The 26,353-nt window shown below is 36.1% G+C and overlaps 1 protein-coding gene across 1 annotated transcript; it reads left to right on the top strand.

The window, feature by feature from the left end:
* The first annotated feature begins 80 nt into the window (after positions 1-80).
* LOC123314487 (serine/threonine-protein kinase PITSLRE) lies at positions 81-25,675 on the top strand. Its single transcript, XM_044899807.1, has 8 exons — positions 81-290; positions 473-1,206; positions 6,751-7,081; positions 7,824-8,090; positions 13,707-13,921; positions 14,982-15,328; positions 21,341-21,676; positions 25,523-25,675. The coding sequence occupies exons 1-8, from the start codon at positions 199-201 to the stop codon at positions 25,598-25,600; spliced, it is 2,400 nt and encodes a 799-aa protein (XP_044755742.1). The 5' UTR covers positions 81-198; the 3' UTR covers positions 25,601-25,675.
* Positions 25,676-26,353: the final 678 nt, after the last annotated feature.

Raw genomic sequence — 26,353 nt, 5'->3', positions numbered from 1 at the left:
ACTCAGAGCTTGCTCTAGATTCTCTATGGCTTGCTCAGAGTAAGTTTGTGAACGCAACCCATGTTGTCTTCTGTGAATATGAATTCTAACCTTAGAAAAACCGTTTTGACATTTTGAAAATAACAATCTTGTCCGTAATATTTTCCTATAAAACAGTTACAGATATTTTGATTACGGTTCAAAAATTTATGAAACAAAATGTCGTTTGATGATTCCGGTGATGAACAAAGTGAAGATGGAGAACTACGTCAAAGTCCACAAGAAATTAAAAAAATTGAGAGCGATTTCAGGTTAGTTTAAAATCAGTTTTTGATGGTAGAAAAATTGATTATGCCAGATACAATAGTCTCTGCTCATACTATAATCAAGAGGTTAATCTTTGCTATAGTAAATGAAATGTAGTTCAGGGTTCACTTCTTCATCTAGTTTTCCACTAGTCCATTTTTGTTGTTTATTGTATAATTTTTTTCAGTCTATCTGAAGAAGATGTAGAGGTTGCTGATGATTCTCTAGATATAAAGCCACCTCAAGCTAAAGTTTCCCAGAGTTCCAAGCTCAGAAGAAGAGAACATGGAGAAAGGTCACGACATAAAAAATCCTCTGATAAGCACAGGGAAGATCGACACATGCACAGAGAGAAGCACTATAAGGATAAACAAATGAGATCTAAAGAGCGTGAATATTATCAAAAAGAGAAAGACAAAGAAAGATATTATAGAGAGAAGACAAGTTATGATCAGCTCATGTCAGAGTCGCAACAGTATATAAAAGAGAAAAGTCATAGAGAAAGAAAAGAAGAACGTGCTAGATATTCTGATAGCCGAAAACAAGAGGTTAAGGAGTCAAGGGAGGTGAGATATATTTCAAGAGAAAGTGAAAAGCATAGACATAGACAAGATGAGGAAAAAAGAGGAGATAGAACACTTCATGATTTACGAGAAAGATTGCTGAGTAAACGTAAAATTGATGATGATGGATATGAAAGGCGACATAGTAAAGATTCCCATCGCTCTCATAAAAGGAAACGCCATTCAGAAGGTATTGAAACAGCTCTAGAAGGTGAATCTGGAATGTATGTGAAAGAAATAATCAATATAAGTGGAGGTGAAGAAAAAGTAAAGACAAAAAAGGATGAGAAAAAGGAACATTTAACTGAGAAAGAAAGAGCAGAACAGGATCAAAGGAGAGAAAAATTACTTGAAGCTGGTATGTGTGTTTTAGTTTTATTCAGGGTAGGGATGCTCTGAAGCAGCTTTTTTGTGATTCGGCCGAATACCGAATTTCTCACTAAATCAGTATTGATACTTCTTAGGAAGACAGTAAATAAAAAAGCAAACACTATTGGTACTGCATATGCCTATATTTTATCTATCGAAAAAATGATAACTTTAACTTAATAATGACTTAGAACATTGCAGCATAAGCTGAAGTCTAAAAAAAATAACAATTCGTTTGATTCTGTGCGACGATCATCCATTCTCCATAGTTTTTTTTTGGAAATTTTTTCAATAAATTTGTTCCAACTACCGATCCCTTGCACAATGCGAATTAACAGCACAATCTGAAGGTCTCTCATGCAATCGAGTGAGTCTTTACTCGAAATTTTTTCGCGATGCTTCGGCTGAATTGGAACAACTGCTTCGGCCGAAACCGAAAAGTTGAATAGTAGGCCGAATCGATGGTTCGGCGCATCCTTAATTCAGGATATACCATACAGAGTATCCATTAAAATTTACGAAATTTTCAAATCTATCGATCAGGGGGATCTGACTATTCTGATTCACTGGATTATATGAAGGCATTTGATTCAATAAATCATCAACTTCTGATAGCAATACTTCATTATATTAGCCTTTAGCAGCCAGCTATTAACTTATTAATAATGAAAAAGACGAAATTTTCGTGTCTGCTCCAAATTCTTTATTTAAAATTTCGTCTTTTTCATTATCTATCAAACTCCAATAAACAGGATGGATAACAGATTTGATTTATTATCTTATTGACTAACTTCATATGTAGGGTCAAGGTCTCAGGCCATTAGAGTTGATATCAACTTCTTTTTTGAACCTCAGTAGTGGTGTTCCACAGGGATCTATATTGGGTCCACTTCTATTTCCAATATATATTTCGTGTTTTGTACTTGTTTGTGTATACACAACTCTTATTTTTTCATGCCAACAATAGCCAACATAGGCATCAAATACCAAAAATTCAAAGAACCCACCTCTTGAAACTAAGTTGGACGCTATCTGATGAATATTTGAACGTTTTGTAAAATAAAAGTATTCTTCATATGTATTTTCTCGAATAATTCGCCGTTTTCGAGTAATTTGATGTTCAAAAACTGAAAATATCTGTGAAATTTTAAAAATTGGGTACTTTGGCTGTATACCACTGTTTAAAAGATCCACAGATGTGTGATGTCACATGTTTTTCTGAAGGTAATTTTGTTTTTCCTGGGGTGACACAACTCATTATGAAAACTTATAATTGCTATATAATGTTTTTCAGGGCTTAATCGGAAAAAATGGTATAGAAAAAAGTGTTACTTTTGACCTAAAAAATCTACTGTTGAAATATTTGTACGAGTCAAAGACTCACACTGTATATAAATAATTCAAATTTTCTGGTTATCCTGCCTTCATTATGCATACTTGGAATTCGACGTATTTTGTGACATCGTTTCGATGTTAACTCTAAAAAGCTATCAATGTCACCATATTTGAGGTTAATATAAGTAGGTCTTAATTTTTTCTTGATGTTTATTGTGATCTTCTTCGCCTGAAATTAATGCCAGCAAAATAGCCTCATCCTCTTCAAACTCGCACATTTTCACTATTGTTCTTATCAAAATACCAAAATCGTGAAGGGCCATGAATAGTTATTTAATCAACTAGTTTATTCATGACGGCGATTAATGATTGAGATATTTTAACGCGCAAGCGAAGCGAGCATAGAAAATTAATCATTAAGGGTTCATTAACGGCTAATTTTGTGTACATTAAAAGAGCTATTATTATGAGGTCGGCGGAAAAAGTTATGTCAACACTTAGCGTATGGCCCGTATATACACATTTGGTAACCGAAAGTTACCAGAGCGGCTACTCTGGTGACTGATATTGAGCCGAATTGTCAGGAATTCGACATATAGGGACCGCCCACTTACTAACCAAAAGAAACCAAAGTGTATATGCAGACCATACGCTTAGTACGAACCGTGTTAGTAGCGCCCTCTGTGAGAGTCAGATATAAAAACAAATTCTTGGGATATATTAGCTTCCAAAGCACATTCGTATCAAATTTATATTGTCAGTATCTTCTTCAAATTCGTAAAAAATGTGTATAATTTTATTTTCTTCAACGCTCTATCTTGAATTCGGCTGGAATTACGAAATTATTTTACCAAGCAAACCCCAATAATTTTTCCGTTTTCTACTTTTCCTAGAGATGAGGTCACCTTTTTTTGAAACACCCTGTATAACTTAAAAATATTAAACAATACTTAATTACCAAATATCTGAAATGGCGCTTGAAATTTTTTATGAGATTTCGAAGAGCTCAGATTTTTGATAAGTATTTTACAGAGTGAGTTGTCCTTACGAATACTCAATTCGGAACAAAGAATATTTCAGTCCCGATACTGGTTTCATTCAAAGGCTTGTTAGTTTCATTCATGTATAATATAATTTTTTCTAGTTTCATCTCCGGACACCGGACACAAGGGACAATTGTCCCTTGCTGAGATGAAGTATCTCTTCAGAGTTAAAGAATAATTTCAATTGGTTCGTTAGTTTCGCACATCCATTACATACAGACAAAAAACTTTCCTCTTCAGAACCTTACTATAGATACCCCTATATGGTCCAGAAAAAGCCGTATCACTGAAAATATATGGAAACATGAATCTTTCCATTCATTCAATTCTGCAATTCGTAGCGACGACAAATCCAAAATCATTTACGGTATCAAATATCCATTGATTATCCCGAAATTCAACCTATATGATTAAAGATGTAAAAAAGAACTCAGGATTCTGTGATAAAAATGATACATTTGGGCGAATCAACTTTTATGTGATCAACATCAGGCGCTCAGAGTCCCTGATCGATAATATAAATTTATATAAAAGTAATGAGTTTCATTTGTATTCCGTTATGTTTCCATTGATATTATTAGAACGAGATCCCGCTGCAGAATTACTACGTTCATTACGTACAGAGACAAACACACATTTTCACATACGTTTATGGATAGGAGAATACACTGATAACACCGCAGCCTGTCAAAAGTGGCCGCAAGTAATTTTAATTAAATTAATGTTAATCAATATTCCAAAAGAAATTTTGTTCACTCCGTTTTGAAATAAAATATCATCCACATCATAGCAATGCATGTAAAGAATACTAAAATCCATAGCTGCCGTTGCACACTCGGCCGCAACTACCTTCAGCCAGGTGTAAGCAGGTAACAGAGAGAGAGAGAAACATAACTTTATTGATACAAAGGATCAATTGGCTATCGACCGAAGTCTTCCTGCCAGTTACACATATATATTTGTTAATTAATAAATTAGTTAACTACAAAAGTCATTCTATAGATAGTAGGTGTTCGTAAAGTGGTAATGTTGGCAGTTTCGCCCGTGTTGCATACTGTGTTTCATAATGATGAATCAATGGTTCCATTATATCTTTGTTCGTCTGCTTCCCGATGAATTTCTTACCCATTCTCTCAAGTCTCTTCAGTATTGGCTCAACTCCAGTTGTTTCATAAAGTAGTGAATTAGAAGGGTTGTGCAAAGGATTATTAGGATGTCTCATTTTCGTTATTTTCCTTAAGCATGTTCTTTCAGCTACTTCAAGATTTTTGAGGGTTGTTTTAGTTGAGTTTAGTAAAATTGTATTTCCATATTCTAGCATCGGTCAAACAGGTAACATTTCGATGTATTTTTACGTTCATGACGTAAACGGATGTTTTTGATATCAAATTAAAGCTAATTTTTTTTCGAATAGGATGATGTATGGCTGCCTGTGAAAAAATGGCCGCAAGTTAGGTCTGCCATCTGTTAAAATAGCGAGATATCTGAAATAAAGTGAAAGAGATGGCGCGCAACGCCACTTGTTAGATGAGGATGGTGGATGCCAGCCGGCTTAACATTTACGAAATTATAATTACGTAATGAATATTATGAAAAAACTTAAAGTATTAAGAGATCTATTTTATAATAAAAAATAATTTATTCATCAAGTACAAATGTAATTAAAGCTGAAGAATTTTTTTTCGTGTTTCTTCAAAATCAGTCTCTTGAATCAAGTTATATTTTATATCAGTGTATTACATTTTCTAGTCCAAGTCCGATTCCTCGCTACTTTCACAATCGCAGTTGCCACTATCGTCGTCGCAATCAGAATTTTTTTCATCATCTGAAAATGTGTTAGCTCAATTACATAATACATTTTCTACTTGTTCAACATCCCAAAAATCATGTTGGTTTCAGGGCACCATCCAGAAGAAGCCAACCATTTATTCTCCGCACTGAACTTTAAACAGTGGTACTTAGTAGCATTGAGCAATATCGAATTGACGAAAATCGTCCGTAGCACCTTTCGTTTTAATGACTTCCAAAACTATGAAATGTGGGTTGAAACAAACCCTTTGATTGTTTTAATGAATTTTTCATCATTCTCTTTTGCCGCATACATCTTGTTGAACATGATAAATCGTCCAGTGTCTTTGGAATGAACTTTGGTGAGACTTATCATCTTTTCAAAAAATTCTTCTTATGTTTCGATATCAATTTAGTTGGACCTTATTCTTATTAGAATTTATTATATGCATTGCGCCCGAACTCCCAATATTCGTATAGCGCCCGACGAAGGGTGATTACATAAATAATATCAACAGGGTTGTGTACAACGAGCTGCAACACGTGGTTATAATATACGAATAATTCAGATGCACTGTTGAGAACCCTAAGATTCCTTTCACACCACGGGTTTTTACCGTCGGGTTTTCACCGGAAAACAACCGAATGAAAAATTATTCATCGGGTTTTATCCGTACGGTGGGCACATCAAGCTTTCGAATCTCGTGGCGATAAGCGCCGCCGAAAGTGCAATCTGGTTGTTTTCCAGTGCGAAACTAAACCGGAACATGTGTGAAAGATCCCATTATATCAGTAGATATAATTCGGAACATCGGGTAAGAACCCGAAGGTGCGAAATGAGTCTAACTCTCTCTTACTTTATTTCGGATATCTCGCTATTTTAACAGATGGCAGACCTAACTTGCGGCTATTTTTTCACAGGCAGCCATACATCATCCTATTCGAAAAAAAATTAGCTTTAATTTGATATCAAAAACATCCGTGTACGTCATGAACGTAGAAATACATCGAAATGTTACTTGCTTACACTTGGCTACGAGGTAGTTGCGGCCGAGTGTGCAACGGCAGCTATGGATTTTAGTATTCTCTACATGCATTGTTATGGTGTGTGTTTAAAAATATCTTTTTATCTGGATAATGGTTTCATTATAGGTGCCTACTACTAGTATAGGCCAAATAACATAAGTTTCATTAAAAAACAATTTTTCCATTGGAAGAGTTTCAATGTTTCTCCACTGGAGAGAGTTTTATGAAACTCTCTCTAGTACTCTAGTGAAAATCACGTGAGGTAAATTATTTACTTAGTTGAATTATGTATTTTCATCGATGTCATTTGATGTTTTTATAAGTTATTTTCCCAATTTTAGAAAGAGAAATCGCTAGGATGAAAGAACAATCCCGTTTAGAAAGAGAACGACGTCAAGACAAGGTAAAGTTTGATAAACACAAAGAAGAACTTGAAGAGCATTATAGTAAAAGAATAGTTGCCGAAGAAATCATTTCTGATAATTCAGAAGAGGAACAGGAAAGTCCTGAAACGGTTATAAAAAGAAGAGAGTCTGGGGATAAGGATTATGATGAGTATGTGAAGAGTGATAAAAGTGATGCAACATCAAGAAGCAGAAGTCGGAGTAGATCAAGTGGGAAGTCTGACAGGAGTGCATCCAGCGCAAGATCTAGAAGTCGAGAAAGAAGCAGGTAAGTAAATTTTTTGGGTAAACGCTTCAATTCTTCAACCTGTATTCATGAGATCAGATTACAATTCAACATCACAGTAAGGTGAATTTCCCGAAGACGTTATTTATAACGACATGATTCAGGCCAAGTCAGTGGTATTAATAACAGAAAAAAGGATTTTCATATTGCTTTTTATTTTATTCTTTTGTCATTTTGGGTAGTTTTAATAAAAAATCTTGTAGAAGATTAAATGAAAAGTTATAAGAGTCTTAGGATGCACCCTCTACATTCTACAAATGATTGTTAGTTTAATTATACAGACTGCGTTTTTATTTCGTCCTTACGAGAACTCGATGTTTAAGAAGAATATACTATTCATCAAGTATCAGTCACATCAATTTAATATGTTTTGGCATAACCAAACTCTCAATAAATACACCGCATTTCCGGAGTATATGACCGATTTAAAATAATTGGCACAAGCACTACGTAATAATAATTATTGTTACTTGTATGAAAGCAAGTAATGACTATTGGGAAGTAAGTGAAACTATAAAAAACGGAAGGGATCCGGAAACGTTAATTCCATGTGAATTTGTCAAACGCGCTGAAACAAAACCAGCATACTTCATGGTAAAAAAATGGACAGACAATTTCACACGGGACTGGGGGCTTTTAGTGTGAACTTTTGTACGAAATAATTCACGCGCATGCTTACCCATAATGATTTTCTTCTAGATAAAATTGTTTTTATTCTTCGCAGATCTTCTGAGGTATCGAGATCAGCTACAAGATCTCCAGAAAGTCCAGAGGACAGAAAATCCGAGGAAAAAGATATGGATAATCCAGAACACCAGAAAGAAAGGAAACCTAAAGAACTTGATGAAGATCTTCCCCCTTACTATCCGGCCATATCGGGTTGCAGATCTGTGGAAGAATTTCAGTGTTTGAACAGAATCGAAGAAGGAACCTATGGCGTGGTGTATAGGGCAAGGGACAAAAGAACTGATGAAATTGTGGCACTCAAGAAGTAAGTCTATTATAAAGCCAAACAATTCTTCATAATTTCAAATCAATCGACTAGTCAAGTACCGCTCACTCTACTGTGTGAGTTTTTGACTTGTACATACACACACTGGCAAATTTAAAGGAATGGAGATGAATGTATTATTTTTCCTCGTGACTTTTTTTTGCGGCACATTTGAAAAGAATCATTCAACAGGAAAATTCAACGAATGGTTTAGTTGATTTCAATTTGTTTTGCAATGCTTCATGCGCTTTTGGAGCCTGTCTAAAAACTAAAAATTGAAAACTAAATTGTATACTTATTGTCGTCTTAAACATTTAATGGTAACACAAAATAACAAGGAGCATTTTTTTCAATAACGTGTGTTTCCTCCACGAGTCCTTATAAGTGCAACCATTCGTCTTTCCATATTTCTGATTACGTTGTTGATCATTTCTTGAGGCAAATTCTCCCATATTTCCATCAAAGCAGTTCTTGCTTCTTCCAAGTTTCGAACAGCAGGAATTATTGACTTAAGTCATCTGCCTAGCACGTCCCAGACATTTTCAATTGGATTAATGTCTGGAGAACATACAGGCCAATTCATTGTCGGTATTTGAACCTGATTTAAATATTCAGTTACACAACGAGCTGCGTGCGGGCGAGCATTGTCTTGCATTAAGGGAAAATCTGCCCTGATAAATGGGGCAAAAGGTATCACATGATCTTGCAGAATATACCTTATGTACATATCTACCGTTAAAGCGCCGCCATCAATAACCACCAACTCTGTGCGTGCCCCTAAACATACGCCACCCTACAACATAATTGAGCCTCTACCGAAAGAGACAGTAGGAGTAAAATTAAATTGTTCATTTTGTTCTCCTCGACGACGATACAATCTTTTCCTCCCATCTATTGAATTTACACAGAAGCGGCTCTCATCCGTGAACAAAACTTTATCCCATAGATCATTCCAATTTTGGTGTTCTCGAGCAAAAGTTAGTCGCGCTACTCGATGACGTCTCTGGAATATGGTGCTTTTTTTGACCTATATGCCGTCAAACCAACTTCTTTGACTCTTCTCCTCACTGTAGGCTCACTTATAGTGGTTCCACGAACTTCTTCCAATTAGTTTCTTGTTTAAACTGCGGTTCGAGGCCTATTGCGGAGTATTTGCAATGTGTAAATCGGTCATCTATGGCAGTGATTGAGCGTTTTGTGCCTTGACTTCGTCTCCCCACATACTCTCCAGTTTGCCTCCATCGCATAACACTACGATGGATCGTTGATTTCGATTCCCCAAACATGTTGGCATCATCATTGTTGGATTGACCATTTTCGATCATTGGTACTGCCCTAGCGATTTTAGTGGGTGCTGAATCACTCATTATTTACAGTTTCACAATCAAAGTGATGATAGTAAACAAAAACCAACTAATAGAATATATGCCTTTCAAATGTAATGTATCAAACGACAGATATTTTCGCTTTGATTTGGCTTTGACGTTGACAAAATTGATAAAAATGTGCGAAATGAATGACATTTGTGTAAAGCCGGGTCCAGACTATGTAACAAAACATGTTATATAGCAAAGTTATATAACTTGTTGAAGAAATTCAAGTGAAAAAGTTATATAACACAATGTTATGCAACATTTTTCTTGCTATATAGCAAATTCCGTTGGGTGTCGGTAAAGATCAAAGAAAGTAATATAACTTTGTTATATAACACGCCGCAACTTGTCCACACTTGTGTTATTAAACATTTACTGCAGCGCCAGCCAGCCAGCGCATCGGCGAATCGGCGATTGAATTTAGTATTGCAGAACTAAAAAACTACCATCACATTTAATGTCCCCTGTCAATGGGTCTATATCATCCATTGGTAGATCCTTCAAAAGAGTTGTTCCACTACATGTTCCTCTAGCTCTCAACGATGGCCGTACCCAAAATCTCCGTTTAGATTTCACTCGTCGTCTACATAAAATCACGCAAGCTGCTGCTGCCAAAATGACATCCTAGACATTTTCAAATCTACAGATGCCACTGCTTCCAGATGAGCACTTTTGTTTAGTTTTATTTTGTTAAATAGTCTGGATGTCTCTGCTATTTTATAACAAGTTATATAACAAAGTTGTATAACACATTTGTTGTATAACTTTTTTAATAAAATGTTTTGTTACATAGTCTGGACCTGGCTTAAGAATGGCATAGCTTCTAGACCTTCAAAGCGCAAAAACCAGATAAAGCAAAAATACCTTTCATTTACGAAAGTATATCTCCGTTCCTTTAAATTTGCCGGTGTGTGTATATTTCAACAGTAGATTCTGGGTGTGCGTCCGACGTCTGAAACTGTTGTTCTATTGGTTGTTGGACCGTTAGAGTGCGTTGGGCAACGTTCGAAGCTGATTCCGAACACGACCATGGAGGTCAAAAGAAGCAATTTTTGTTTACAACGTATTGACGACATATTCAAATTATAATTTCGAGCTTATTTCAAATAGCTCAGCCCGTATTATTAATAAACGTGCCATAAATTAAACGGTAGTAACCGAAGTGGTACGCCGAAAACCCCTCACTTTTATAGAAATTTGATATTCAGGTCGATTCTGTTTGGAAATAGTAATATGGTTATAGAAAAGATATTGCTAGCACAGCAAAGTTTAAAAAACTGGTATTCTAATCATTGATTTGAAGCAATATGATCTGTCAATTTCTAGAAGATCTTGTTATTTCAGTTTGCTATATCAGCAACATCATTTAAGTACTTGCTATTTCATAACAAAGTTGAAAATGGCAGTGAATCTCTTGTTTTTACATTTCTTTCAAGCGTTGGAAATTTAGAAAACAGGCAAGTAATTATAAACATGCTTCGTTTTAGTAATTTTTTGGAAACCTTCACTTGAACTTTTCATTTATAGCGAAAATGAGACTACAATTTCGATATATTAGGGACACCAGTAATCCATTTGAATTGCCTGATGAAAAGTTTCTGAAACTGTTTCGCTTGAATAAGGAAAGAAGAGTTGAATGAATTGGTTGAGGAACAGACCAGTAAAAATACAGTTCCTTTTTACCTACAAGTGGGTGAACATCCATAGAGAATTTCTAGGAGATTGATTATCAAATCAATTCCATCTGATTTTTTGTTGTTTTCTTATAGAAAATGACATGATGCACAGTTCAACCAGAAACTCACAATCCAAATACCGAATAAAACATTAAACCAAAGAGTATCAATTGATGATACTCTTTGATTAAACACAACTTATGCTTCTTTTCCATATAGCAATTATAGAATTACGTGTTTTTTTTCTATGAACCCTTCAAAACAGTGTTGTCAGCTCAAACATTCGATTATTTTTCAACAATATTGCTATGGCCAAAACTCATAACCAATCTTGCGTTTAACGGTGAAACAGAATATTCGTCCGCTCAGTCATATTGCTATATTTTATAATCATAACAATGTTGTAGATTTAGCAATGTTATAACAAGATGCGAACAGAATCGACCTGATTATATCTGAAACCATGAGGTTTTTGCACAAGGACATGATACATCATTGGATGTATGAAAATACCAGATGAAAAATAGGGTGTTTCATTAGGAAAAATAAATTTTTTGACGTTTTTTATCGAGTGAAAAGACGAAGAATTTTGGAACACCCCGTATACCAAAAACCAAGTTTTTTCTACACGAAACTCATTCACAGGATCTCAGTGATCTATTTCCAAAATTTCAGTATCCTAAAATATGAAATGTCTTTAATTTTTGTGTGGAATATCTTCGAAAGTATCAGGAACAACAGATTTTTTCCCTTTTATCCCGTTTCCCATTTATTGCATCAAATTTCTTCGTCAGTATTTGGAGGGATGACGCTCTGCATGATCCAGAAATACCGACCATTGATAAAGATTAATAGTAAAAGTAAGAAATTTGCCTACTCCGATCGCAATTGCGAAAATGTTGAACGAATGCGGTCGGAAAGGTTGAACTTTTTTCAACATCTGATAATCACCTTGTTTATCCTGAACGAGAGTCCTCAGGTCATTAAAATCTCTTGATATGTGTCCACGTTGATGACCTCAGTTTGTGGTTTCCGTTAGTCGCATTCTTCCGGGGAAACCCTGTATATTGGTAATAGTATACGGGCTGTGTGTGGGTACATATATAAAATAATAAGCACATATAATAAATAATAAGATCTAGCCATTTTAACCTTTCATAATGAGCTATACCATGCCAGGAAAAACAAAATTTCCTGCAGAATAACAAGCAAAATTTTTGCCACTACACATCTGTGGATCTTTTGAACAGAGTTGCGTTCAGCCAAAGTACCCAATTTTTCGGATTTCACAGATATTTTTAATTTCTAAATATTAAATTACTCGAAAACGGCGCATAAGACGAGGAAATATGAAGAATATTTTTATTTTTCAATGTGGTTAAATATTCATTCCTTCAACTTTTAAGAGTTAAGTTTTTCGATTTGCGTGGAATTTTTCGCTCGAAAAAGATTCATTACATCAATGAAAATGTATATTCCGCAAATCATTCCATTCGATCAAATCGTTTTTTTTTCAATCGAGCCGAATTGGAAAAAATTTGAAAAGAAAAGTTTTTTCTTTTCTCTTGGGTCACCCTGTAAGATTATCAATACTGATATGTATTTATTTTCTGCTGTGACTACTCGGGACTCGTGTCCAGTCCCGAGTGACGTCATTAAATTCGGGACTGATATTCGGTCCAGAATTCAACGATGCACTGCACTGGTGCTTTGAAATTATTAAGCAGTGCAAGGAGTAGCGAAAAACTCAATTTTCAGTACAAATAATAAGCCTATACCCAGTCAAATAGAAACAATGATTCATATTTCAATCGTGCATGTAGATATGAGCTGTTAAAGATACATAATTATGTTGTTGAAGTATATTTTATTTTCAAATCATCACATTTATAATGAGAAAAAGGAGCAATCTTTAAATGAAACATCTAAGATTAACATTTTAAACAGAACCACTACCTTTACCTTTTTAGCTAAAATTTCATATACTTCAAATAAAAATACATTTTATTGAGGTGTCGCAACATTAATAATAATAATAATAATGTTTATTAGCAGACAACAAAGAGTTCAAGAATTTAATAAACACTGAAAGACCACAAAAGTGCCAGGCACTTGTGCGTGGTGAATATACATTTTTTAAATATTTACGTGTGGGTGAGTACTATGTTATTTCGTATAAAATATCACACAATTCACAAATATATTTGGCTGCTTCCTTTCTCGATAACATTTTTTTAGTCAAGAATGGCCGTAAGGAAGAGGTCTGGAACATTACGTCTGGCAATTCCTCTGCATACTTTGCTGTTCCTTCCATTCTCAAATTCCAAGATAGTATTTTCTCCTGTCCTTTCAATCTTGATTTAGAAAAAGCCCACACTATTTTTTGATAAAGAATCACTCCTTGAATTTCGTCACAACTTTTCATAAATAGTTGGTAATTCTGGTCATTTGATTTCGTCAGTCGGTACTGGACACAGATCCCGAGTCGGGACTCTAGTCACAGCCTTTATTTCTTTCAAAAATACGCGGAACATTATTATGTGAAGTACCAATATCTTTTCTTACAGGTTAAAAATGGAAAAGGAGAAGGAAGGTTTTCCAATTACCTCACTTAGGGAGATCAACACATTATTGAAAGGCCAGCACAAAAATATTGTAACTGTGAGAGAAATCGTTGTAGGAAGTAATATGGATAAAATTTTTATTGTTATGGACTATGTTGAACATGATCTGAAATCATTGATGGAAACTATGAGGAAAAAGAAGCAATGTTTCACAGCAGGTTGGTTTTTGAATCCGTTTCTTTTTGCAAACAGACTAACCGTTCAAATGGAGAATTCTTATTTTACGTGCTTAATCCTGTACAGCATGTGTTATTCTAGCAAACTGAAACCAAATTCTATCCCCCATACTTAACCAACCTACCTCCTTAAGTTTCTCACTAACGTGGTCATATTTTCTCAAGCCATAGGTAAATATAATACAAGAGTTCTTAACCTTTTGCGCACGATACAGGTCCGAGATATCTAGACATGGGCATATTTGGCAAAAATTAAAATGCGAGAATTCCAAAGTCTCAGCCAATTGCATCCTCAGTGTTCTGCAAAGGCTACATTTATGCAGATATAGATTATGAATTTTTAACACAATCAATATTTCTGAGCAAATCATCTGTTATGTCTAAAAGTGCTGTTTCACAACTATGGTTTTTGCGAAAACCTGATTGACACACGGATAAAGATCATACTACTTCAGATGTGCTCTGATTTGTTCGTCCATTGTACGTTCCAAAACTATAATTCCTAACTGATTTGCAATATTCGAAGTGAGCCGGAAGTTTCGTGGGCCTGAATCTAGATTTTGCCTGATCTCTCAATGTCATCAACAGTTTAACAATGTCGGTAAGCCATGGTGCGAGGGGTTTCTTCATTATTACAATATTCAAAGTCGCGAACTCGTCAGAGACGAATCGTAAATATGAATTGAACTATTTAACCTTCTCATCTATATTCTTCATGTAAAAAATATTATTGAAATTATAGCCGGACAGTGCCTTCCGAAATTTAGCCAAGTTTTTTTTTAATTTCGAAAGGTTGCAGTTTTTGGTGTAGGTTCGGGATATTTCATAATGCAAGAATGACCCTATAGTACCAATAAATCGTGATTCGATAATATCAATGTTTCATCTGAGAAATCGCATGAGATTTTTTAAACTCAATATGGAGTTAAATAACAAAATTTTCTCGATTTCGTGTGTTATCGAATGAGTAGGTTTTGTACCAAATTTTTGTTATTTGTGTAGGTAAAAGTAAAACCAAATTATTCCTTTCTCTACTTTGCAGCCGAAGTGAAATGTCTTCTCCAACAGTTGCTATTGGCTGTTGCACATTTACATGATAATTGGATACTCCATAGAGACCTCAAAACTTCAAATTTATTACTTTCCCACAAAGGTATCTTAAAAGTTGGAGATTTTGGTTTAGCCAGAGAATATGGATCGCCATTAAAGGCTTATACTCCAATTGTGGTGACGTTATGGTACAGAGCTCCAGAATTGCTACTTGGTTGTAAGGAATACAGTACCCCGATTGACATGTGGTCAGTTGGATGCATTTTTGCAGAACTTACATTGATGAATGCATTTTTCTCTGGAAAATCGGAAGGAGATCAACTGGAAAAGATATTCAGGGTAAGCCAGTTTTCGCTATTCAGCCTTTTCTTTCCTGAGTTAATTTTTTATTTCTGTTTTCTGTTGAAATTATTCAGAAAAAATATCATTCTACTACTTAACGGCGCGAATATTTATATCACTCCTGATCTGACAAAATATCAACAGGAGGAAAGCCTAAGCACTTTCAGTTATACAGGGAATGAACGTAAATTTTTGAAAAAATTTTTTTTTTTTTTTTTTTTTTTTTTTTTTTTTTTACTTTTTCTTTTGTAGTGTACGCAATGTTGAAATGAAAATAGGTATTTGTTAATATTGCGAATGCAGCATTTTCCCATTGTTATATATATATCGTAATAGATAGAAAGGAGGAAAATCTATAAGTCAATCAGTACTCGTAGCTTTAAGATGTAAGTCAGTGTAACATAAGTTCCAACGTTCAATAAATATAGTTATAGTTCAATGTTATATATCAAATCCGTAAAGACCCAGTTACTACACTTTCCTGATATGATTTGAACAGAAATATATTCAAAATTGAATACTCTATCATATCAGAAACGAAACAATTTTTTTGAAAAATTTATTTCCAATCCTTGTATATTATTTAGTCAGGTGCCAGATGTGATAGTTGCTAATAAATTGAGCTCTGTTTCTCTGCTGAAAATTAACGGAAACAACAAACTTTAATTTCAAATTCCTCAATAAAGTGCAAAAGGAGCATATATAGACAAACTTTTAGTGAAAATTAGTGAGATAGGACTCGATATATCGCGTAATTACACATTATTGTGAGGTGTAAACAAACATTATTATCAACATACGGAATCGCGAATCTTTATGCGCCGTTGATAAGACCTGCGGACATTTCAGTGGCGTATCACAGGTTCGGATCCCTCAGATTAATAAATTAATATACTCCCCTCGGGGGGCCTCCTCGGCTTTGATCAAAATGGCCAACCAGTAATGAGTACCCAAACTAATCATAATAAGATAAAAATCCACGAAAATCAGAAAGTATTCTTGGAATTTCCAAAAGAAAAATCAGAGGACGTCATGCAAAAATTTCTAAGTATTGACACCACAACCAGCGATCAAACCACATCACCACATCAAGACCAAGATACAACAATGGAACAAGATCACCAACTTAGATGGCAGATCGCAAAAAAACGGAAACGTTCGCATGTACAGATCCCTAGTCCAACTATCACCCAAACAGAAAACAGGTTCACACTTCTACAGACGACATCTTTGGAACCTAATGGAAATGCAACAGACAAAGAAAACAAGACACCCACACCACCCCCAATATTCATTTATGATGTAGCAGATTATCAGGCAATGATCAAAAGCTTTGCTGAAATAATTGAAAAAAATTCTTTTCATGCTAGAGTACTAGCAAACGATAAAATCAAAATAAGCACACACACAGTAGATGCTTATAGAAAGCTGTCCTCATTCCTCAGGAAAGAAAATATTATTCACCACACGTATCAAATAAGGGACGAGAGGTCTTATCGTATCGTAATCCGTAACCTTCATCATTCAGTGTCTACAGAGGAAATAACAAACGAACTCTCAACCCACGGGCATAAGGTGCGCAACATTATAAATGTACGTCATAGAGTCACCAAGGAGCCACTTCCTATGTTTTTTGTGGATCTCGAGCCACAACCAAACAACAGAGCAGTATATGAGCTTCAATACATATGCAACACAAAAATCACCATGGAACCTCCAAGAAAAAAAAGAGGTATTGTTCAGTGCATGAGATGTCAGGAATATGGTCACTCTAAGACTTACTGCTATCGACCTTACAACTGTGTTAAGTGTGGAGAACAACATGACTCTAAAAGCTGTCGGAAACCAAAGAATATTCCTGCAAAGTGTGCACTATGTGATGGTAATCACCCAGCCAATTACAAGGGATGCCAAGTCTATAAAGACCTTATTCAGAAAAGCCAGCCAAAAACTCCCAATCACGCACCAACAGCCAATATGAAAATACCTACAGTTCACTCAACAGCTCCAGAGCCACAACAACAAAACAACATGCCTTATCGAACATATGCACAGGTAACGAGCAATGTTAATCAAGAAGACACTTCATCACAATTGAGCAAACAGCTAACAACCTTCCTTGACGAATTTAAAAACATGTTTTCACAGCTTCTGAATCAGAACAGCATGATCTTAAATCTGCTTACCACTGTCTTGAAAAAACTTCCATAATGAATAACAAATTCCTTAGAATTGCGACATGGAACGCTAATGGTTTGATAAATCATAAACAAGAAATCCTGACGTTTCTAGATATGAATAAAATCGATATTCTCCTAATCTCTGAAAGCCACTTCACCAACAGAACAATGTTTACTATTCCCTACTACTCTGTCTATCACACTATACATCCCGATGGAACAGCACATGGTGGTTCTGCAATCATAATCAGAAACTCAATAAGTCACCAAGAACAAGAGAGTTTTCAAACAAACGCTATTCAAGCAACCACAGTAAAAATCAAAATGAATACTGGTCATATACATATAACATCAGTGTATTGTCCACCACGTCACACAATTACAACCGACACCTACAAGGAGTTCTTTGCTACCCTTGGAAACAAGTTCATTGCTGGAGGAGACTGGAATGCCAAACATACATATTGGGGTTCCAGATTAACAACAACTAAGGGTCGTAACTTGCTACAGGCCCTAAGAGACAAAAACTATAAACCCTACTCAAACGGTGAACCCACATACTGGCCAACAGATCCACGAAAGCTACCTGATCTTTTAGATTTCTTCATACTGAACGGCATCCCAATGCAAAACTGCTCATTGGAGTCAAACTATGACCTAACATCTGATCATACACCTGTCATCATGAACCTGAAAAGCTCGCCTGTCAAAGTTGACACCCCACCAAAACTCGCCACAAAACACACTAACTGGGATCACTTCCAAGAACACATAAATACAAAACTCAACTGTAACATTGTCATTACAAAATCAACAGAAATAGATGAAGCCACCAAACACTTTACGGAAACAGTACAACAAGCAGCCTGGCACTCTACTCCCTGGATAAACGAAGAAATTCCAAAAGCCTTCAGTACACCCCTACATATAAGACAACTGATAGCTGAAAAAAGGAGAGCTAGAAGATTGTGGCAACGGTCACGCAACTTAAATGATCTTCACCTATACAGAAGACTGTCCCGTAACCTAACAAAGACACTAAAAGATAACCAAAACGCTTACTTCGAACAACATACCGAGCAACTGACCACCGAGGATCACAGTTTATGGAAGGCTACAAAAAAACTTAAGAGGCCAATACTACCAGTTACACCCATAAGGACACCAAATGGCTGGGCACGCTCAAACAATGAAAAAGCTGAGGCCTTTGCATCACACCTCTCTGGAGTATTTGAAGAGCCAATGGAAGTACCAGGCTTTGAAAACGATATACAAGAATTCCTAGATGCACCCTGTCAAATGTCACTCCCTTTTGAGCCAATAACACCCAAAGAAGTAAAAGCGGAAATACGCAGACTCAAAAACCACAAAGCGCCTGGACACGACTTAATATCTGCGCAAATCCTGAAAAAACTGCCGAGAAAAGCAATAGCTTTTCTTACTACCTTGTATAACCGTATGTTGACCTTGGGCTATTTTCCAATACAATGGAAACTCGCACATATCATAATGATCCACAAAAACGGAAAACCTCCACATGAACCACCATCATATAGACCAATAAGTCTTCTCCCTCTCACTGGGAAAATATTCGAGAGAATACTCCTCAAAAAAATTCAAGAAGACTACGAATCAACAAGTGTCATTCCCCAATACCAATTTGGTTTTCGCCAACATATGTCTACAATTCACCAGACTCACAGAATAGTCAATGCAATTACAAGCTCACTGGAAAAAAAGCATTTCTGCAATGGTGTCTTTCTGGATACTTCCCAGGCATTCGACAGGGTATGGCACGCTGGATTATTATACAAGATAAAAAAAAAATTCGACAAGTACTACCTGATCCTGAAATCATACCTCCTTGACAGATACTTCCAAGTCAGATACAATGACTCATTGTCAACTTATAGATGCATTAAATCCGGTGTACCACAAGGAAGTGTACTGGGACCGTACCTGTTTTTACTTTATACAGCTGACATGCCAGAAGATCATAATACAACCATGGCAGCATTTGCAGATGACGTCGCAATACTAGCTTCCGATGATGATCCGGATATCTCCTCTAGAAAAGTCCAAGAGCACCTTGACAAACTGAACAATTGGTATAAAACCTGGAGGATGACACTAAATCATAACAAATCGACACAAGTTGTATTCACCAACCGCAACAACACCTGTCCCAGCTTAACACTGGATGGCATTACTATACCCACCAAGCAAAATGTCAAATACCTTGGACTGCACCTGGACCAGAGACTCACGTGGCAAAAACATATAGAATCTAAAAGGAAACAGCTAGACTTGAAAGTTCGGAATATGCACTGGCTTATTGGGAAGAGATCAAAACTGACCATTCAGAACAAGCTGCTCCTGTACAAGGTGGTACTTAAACCTGTCTGGACCTACGGTATACAGCTGTGGGGCTGTGCAAAACCATCATTAAGAAACACCATACAAAGGTTCCAGTCCAAAACTCTTCGGTTGATAGCCAATGCTCCATGGTATGTCACGAACCAGAGAATTCATGAAGACCTCCAAATACCCTACATAACAGAAGTCATACAATCCACCTCCACCAAGTACCAGGAAAGACTACAAGCTCATTCGAATGAGTTAATAGAGAACCTCTATAATAATGGACCAAGAATCAGACGACTAAAAAAGACGTGGCCTGAAGACCTCCCGCTCTGAAACAGCAATCGAGTAGAAGTGTCACTGGACATTTCACTCTCATCTTCTCCCTTTCACTTTTTTCCCTTTTCATTATAGCCAACACAATTACTTAATACCTTATGTGTAGATTGTATATTGAGCAATAAATATTGAGAAAAAAAAAAAAAAAAAAAAAAATCCTTGTATAACTGAAAGTGCTCACGCTTCAAGAATAGATAGTGTCGAACAATATCATAATCCCAATTTTCAGATTTCAAATAGGTCCAGTTCACCAGAAACCTCTAATAGGCCCTCGAACTTGGTACAGCCTGTATATAATATCATTTAACAATTTATACTCCATTCGCTTTCAATTTAGCACTCGGTTGGCCATGAAATAATGTTCCCAAGTTTTTGTAACTAGAACGGAGTAAGGTTGGCACTCATGAAATGTCGTTAATGTCATAACGTCGTTCCCACAACTAATATCGATTAACATTACAAAAATGCAGCAAGTGATTAAAAAAGAGAGAGGGTTTCAGGTCCGCTCATTCAAAGAGTAGATAACCCCGATATCCTAATATCTACAATATAACAGACGTTAGCGAATATATTCAATTTAAGTGAATTTATATGTTTAATCCAAATCTAAACGACGACTTATTTTTCAGCTGAATATTTTCACAATCAGAAAGATTGGGAATGAAGAGTATGACAAAGAATTTATTCCTTCTATTGAGAAACCCAAAAAGTGGTGGCATTTGAGAATTTTTTTTGAAGATCCATGCAGGCGTTTAAGAGTTATGGCTATTGAAATTTTCTACAAAATACATAAAACATTCTGTATCTCTTGAACGAAAATAGACATTTTTAGAACACTGATTCAGACTCACCTAAATGTCCTGCATCTGCCCTGAAAGCCTGTACAATCATTCGTGAAACATCCTGTATAAGATATTCATGAAACGACATTGAATATCTTAAAACAATTCCGGTCCTTTGTGAGGCAAGCGGAGCATTTTTCACATGCTACACAGATGTGAGATTAACTTATTCGTATTCGCTTCGGAAACAAATTTGAAAGTGCAATATCATCCTTTGCATGAAAATCGAGTGTACATCCTCTATTTTTACTCTACTAGGTCTAACGATTCGAATTTTTCTTTTTTAGGAACTTGGCACTCCCACTGAAAAAAGCTGGCCCGGTTTGAACAAACTCATGAAAGTAAAATTACCTGAGTATCCTAGATCGAACTTGAGGGTAAAGTTCCATAGTTTAACCGAGTTAGGAATCGACTTGTTACTTGGTTTTCTGACCTTTGACCCAGCTCAGAGAACAACAGCAGAGCAGGCTTTGAAACATCCATATTTTGATGAGGCACCACTTCCAATAGATCCTTCGATGTTTCCTACATGGCCAGCTAAAAGTGAATTGGGGCAAAAGAAGATTCCTGCTCAAAATTCAAGCCCCAAACCTCCCTCTGGTGGGGGAGAATATAAAAAATTGGTAAGTTTAGTTAGTAGCATATTATCCATTATACAAAAAAGTGAAATCATATTGTTGGTAGAAATTCACTTATACGCGAGAGAAACAAGAGCAAACAATTAGGACTGACGTCACGCTGAGGAGAAAGTGAACCCTATAATATTATTATTATTATCACAAAACTTCAAATTCTACGATTAAATATTGTCAATAATAGTAGCGGAGGTAGCGTATTATTTTTTGTATTGATTTGATACCTCATGAAATTAATTTTGGGGGTAAATTAATGTTCAAATGTCATTAAAGTAAACGTCAGTCGCCGGCGCCGCGCCGCGCCAATGGTGGCGACGTGTTAAAATTGCCGAACAAGAATATTTTTCAAGTGATTTTTTTCCGTCAGCCGAGTGTATGAACTCGGAACTCGACCAAATTGAAGAAAAAAAAAGTCATTGGATATCGCATGAATTTCACAGAACTGACTCTTTATACCTCAAAACAAATCAAAACCATGGTCAGCTGCATGTTCAACGGTGGAAAGACCGTCAGTCAGCGTCCTAAACATGCGCGCGCTAAGTCTTATAATAGTGGAGTAACGTTAGACTGTAAAATAATAAAATGTAGGAACCCACGGAACATGCATCGATTTCGAAAAAAACTTTTTTATCAGATTCTTCATATTCCCTGAAAATATGAAAATATTTACCCATCAGAAATCGTCGCTTCTTTCGAAATACGTCAATTTTTTCAAAAATATACAGGATATCACAATAGTATCAGAATTGTTAGAATAACTTGGCGGGAGAGCATTTCAGAGAAAAAGTTTTCGAACAAAAGTTGCAGGGGTTTTCTCTGGCTATCAGATGGTGACTATGGTTTCGACCATGACCTTGATATTCAAGGTCAATTCCGTTTTTCTCGTGGGAAACCTCGTACTTTGGACGCCCAAAATGAAAATAGCGAGAAATTTCGAAATATGACCTTAATTTATCCCTTCATTCTGACCTTGAAGCCCCCGCAACTTGAAACAAGCCAAAGTAATGGATCTGCGCAAAAAATACAGAACATTTCTAAGGAAAATATTGTCCAAAAAAGTTTTAAGATTTTTTCTCCACTATGCCCAGGTGAATTCGGCCTTGGCGCTGACCTTGAAAGCCTTTTATTCAATGAGATCCTACGATTTTGGAAATCGAATTTCGTTGCTTTTATTTTTGACGTCAGAAGAAATATGCCCCTTTTAGAAGAGCGCTTTTAACCTTGAAGTGACCTTGATGATCGCGGAATGGGTTAAAGATAATATAGGATAGAAAACATGAAACTGACATATACTTCTGGAGTTCTGAAATGCCTTCCTGGCAGGTTATTCTGCCTCTTCAGCACATTTGCAACATAAAAGTGCCAGACGGATATAACGATCGTCATTTATGTTACTATCATGGCCCATCCCTGAAGGTTTAAGAAGTATTTATCGTACATTTGTAATTGTTTGAAACGAAGGTTAGTAAAAATAATAGTTTATTTTCCTGTCAAAGTGTATGATTAAACATTATATTGATGCTAACTCAATTCTAATCAATCATCATAAACCTCGTCAACTTACTTTTAAGGTTGGTTTTTTTCGAATTATTGGTATTCTTATGTCAATGAAGAAACTGGAAGAAGTTGGTGAAATTTTGTGTTCGGAGAAGATTCATCACATCAATGAAAATCTATATTCCGAAAATTACTCCAAATTTTTTTTTTGTTTTTGACGATAAATCGATCAAATTTCGAGGTATGGAATCGGTCTTTGTACCGTTTTGTAGAAAATTTTCAAAGCTATGCTTTCCCATAACGAAAACCGTTTTATAGGGAATGGAAAATATTTCATTTTTGCATTCTTGCTATGTTCTCGTATATGCTTTAGTTTTTGAGTAATTTGAGAAATAATCAAATTTTTTGTTCAATTCTAAAAATGTCTTCTCACTTGGTTTCGTTTTTTTTTTCCAAACCGGACATACACGACGGTCCAAACTACTGGATAACCTTGACAGTACTCAAGGGCTAGGAAGTGTAAAAGGATTACGTCTATTCTCTATTGTGGTGGTAATGATGAGGGAATTGTTAAAAAAGATATTGAAGTTTTGAATGTCATAGCTCCGTCAATATTTGTACAATTCATTTTTGATAGAGTTAATTTTGAAGCTCTTTTCAAGTACTTCAATAAAGGTCCTATAAATTTTTCCAGAATTTGTCTTTGTTTTTCTACTATCTGAGGTTGAACGTTTAACATTTAGTAGTTTGCGAATTCATACTCAACATAGATAAGTCACATATCGGTTCATATTGCATTCAGATAGTTCGTTAACAGCTAGTTTGTTTTGTTTTTAATAGGATATAATTTTGTTTATAACAAGTTTTTCGATAAAGCTCGTAGTTTTTCAGTTATTCGTGGAAACCCGTGTGAAAACGTGGCTTTTTCAAGTGAAAAATCTATTGATTTTACAGAAAAACTTTTCGATAAATTTTCGCTCAAATTAAATCCCCTTACTACTTCTGAGGGTTGCTCTCTCGCAAAATCCAAACGCGCCCTTCGATGGGCTGGGGTAAGAGCTGGGCCTCTTGCCGCGACACGAGGCCTTAAAACATATTCTCTGAGGCGATTTCTTATTGTCTGAGTGCTAATTTGCACCTCATGAGTTTGCTTAAGCTGAATTTGAAGGAGGTGAGCGGTTGCAAACCGTTGTCTCAACGAAGAAACTCTCAAGTAACGTTCTTGAATGGCAGTTGTTACCCATGGTCTACCCTGTCCCGGTCTTCGGACATTCATACCCGTCTCCCCGAATCGCTGCAACATTCTGGACACACTTGTATTGGAAACTCCAAACCTTTCTGCAATCCTTGTGCATGTCCACCCTTCTTCTCGCAAAACTACCGCTTGGGCACATTCCTCTTGGGTCAAATTGGTGTTTCGCGTTGCATAGCGATCGAGTGTAGAAAATCAAACGAAAGAAAAACTATTGATCACTAGAATTGATCGAGAACAACTGATTTTAGAATGGAGCCAATACATTCAAAATCTGATAATATCATCTTTTTTTATTCCTGCTGGGAAAAAACATCTGTGTTGAAGAAAACCGTTGAAAGTGGATAACATATGCATGCATAATTCTGATGAAAATAATTATCATTGAGAACACCTTCAGTTGTAGAATAAATTTGAGATTTCCATAATGTGCGTTAATTTTTTTGCGCCGTGTATTTGCAGGACCGATCACATACATTTGGACAGTTCTGAAAAGTTCGCGAAATCACCCTGTAAAATGAATTTCGTGATTTCTTCGATATCTGCGTAAACTGTAAGATTGATTCATTCAATTCGCCAAATAATATTGCATGGTTTCCACCAGATTGCCGAGGATCTTTTTTTTCCTTTATAGTGACAATTATTTGTTCTCTCGTGTCGATATTTAGCATCTAAAAAGTGTCTTATCACTTGCAGAAGATAAACAATATAGTTTATTCCCGATTAGAGCCGAAATTAATGCGACGAGGGCAAAGGTGTCGATATATTATATGCATACATAAGCTTCAAACTCAGGAATGGAATTGTTTTGCCACCAAGCGCAAAAATCCGTCTTTTAGATTTCACTCTAATAATTAATAATGTTCTTCTTTTCGATTTTGAAGAAAAAAAAATTTTGTGTGAAAAAATTGGTATCGTTTTGACCTGATTTGCCTCCCCCAGAATGTGCCGCCCCGGCAGGGTGCCCGGTTTGCCGGTCCTGACGGCGGCCCCGAATCCGTCCGGCTCGGATGGTATTGCCAAACGCGTTTAATATTCAATGCTTTTTTATTACTAGTGTTTTATTAATATTTTTTTTGTTACAGGAGGAGGATGAGTATGGTTTCAGAATTGGAATTGGACAGGAAAGAAATTTAGGAATGGGATTTAGCTTGAAATTTTAATGTGTATTTATAATATATACATAAAAATATATATATGATATAAATGTTGATTCGATCTAATTAATCAGGCTAGCCCGTACAAGTGTCCATACTTAATATAAAATATTTTAAATAATTTCTTTAGCTTCATTCAACTATTCATCCTAACAATTTCTCTCCCAATCATTGTGATAGGTAAATGGCTACAATATTGTTAGAATTGAAACTAAAAAATTACAAACTTAATCATTTATTTTCGTAATCATAAAGAAGCGAGCGGCTTGTACATCCGAGCACGAAGGGATCTTCAAATCGAATTGCCTGAGTACCACAGCTCGGCTGTCGTATATTATTATTATGACTTTAGCCTTGCGGCTTTCACACTCCTCTCCAGAGGAAAATTCACTTATTCCAGATATCTCAGATATCAAAAGGATTAAGCTCTGTTGGAGCCCTTTCCAGGTTTTCGGGCTCGTGGTGGTGGTCGGGTCCGGGTCGCTCCTCGCCTCCGTGCTGTAGGTTGGATTCCTGCTCCACCCGCACTTCCTGTCGGAGCAGACGGAGTTCCTCTGCATTCCCCATGTACTTGCGTACAGTTCTCGCCGTTCCGAGCAGTACCGCCTTCTGCATGACTCTATAGATATTTTCGTCCAACTGAAGTTTCCTCAAGTTCTCTAGTAGTTTCTTCGGTATCAGGCCTGTAGATGAAATGACAATAGGGATGGTCTTGATATCTTTCAGCTTCCACTGTCTTCTGGTCTGTTCCTCGAGATC

The sequence above is a fragment of the Coccinella septempunctata genome, chromosome 5 (genome assembly GCF_907165205.1).
Source record: "Coccinella septempunctata chromosome 5, icCocSept1.1, whole genome shotgun sequence".
NCBI classification, from domain to species: Eukaryota; Metazoa; Arthropoda; class Insecta; order Coleoptera; family Coccinellidae; genus Coccinella; species Coccinella septempunctata.
This window is presented reverse-complemented; position numbering and strand designations above follow the sequence as displayed.

What these genes read in the sequence shown, in the direction of transcription:
- LOC123314487 (XM_044899807.1), top strand. Translation starts at nt 199, where the DNA reads ATGTCGTTTGATGATTCCGGTGATGAACAAAGTGAAGATGGAGAACTA. An exon ending in GAAGCAATGTTTCACAGCAG is followed by an intron (nt 13,922 to 14,981) that starts GTTGGTTTTTGA and finishes TCTACTTTGCAG; the next exon opens with CCGAAGTGAAATGTCTTCTC. An exon ending in AACTGGAAAAGATATTCAGG is followed by an intron (nt 15,329 to 21,340) that starts GTAAGCCAGTTT and finishes TTTCTTTTTTAG; the next exon opens with GAACTTGGCACTCCCACTGA.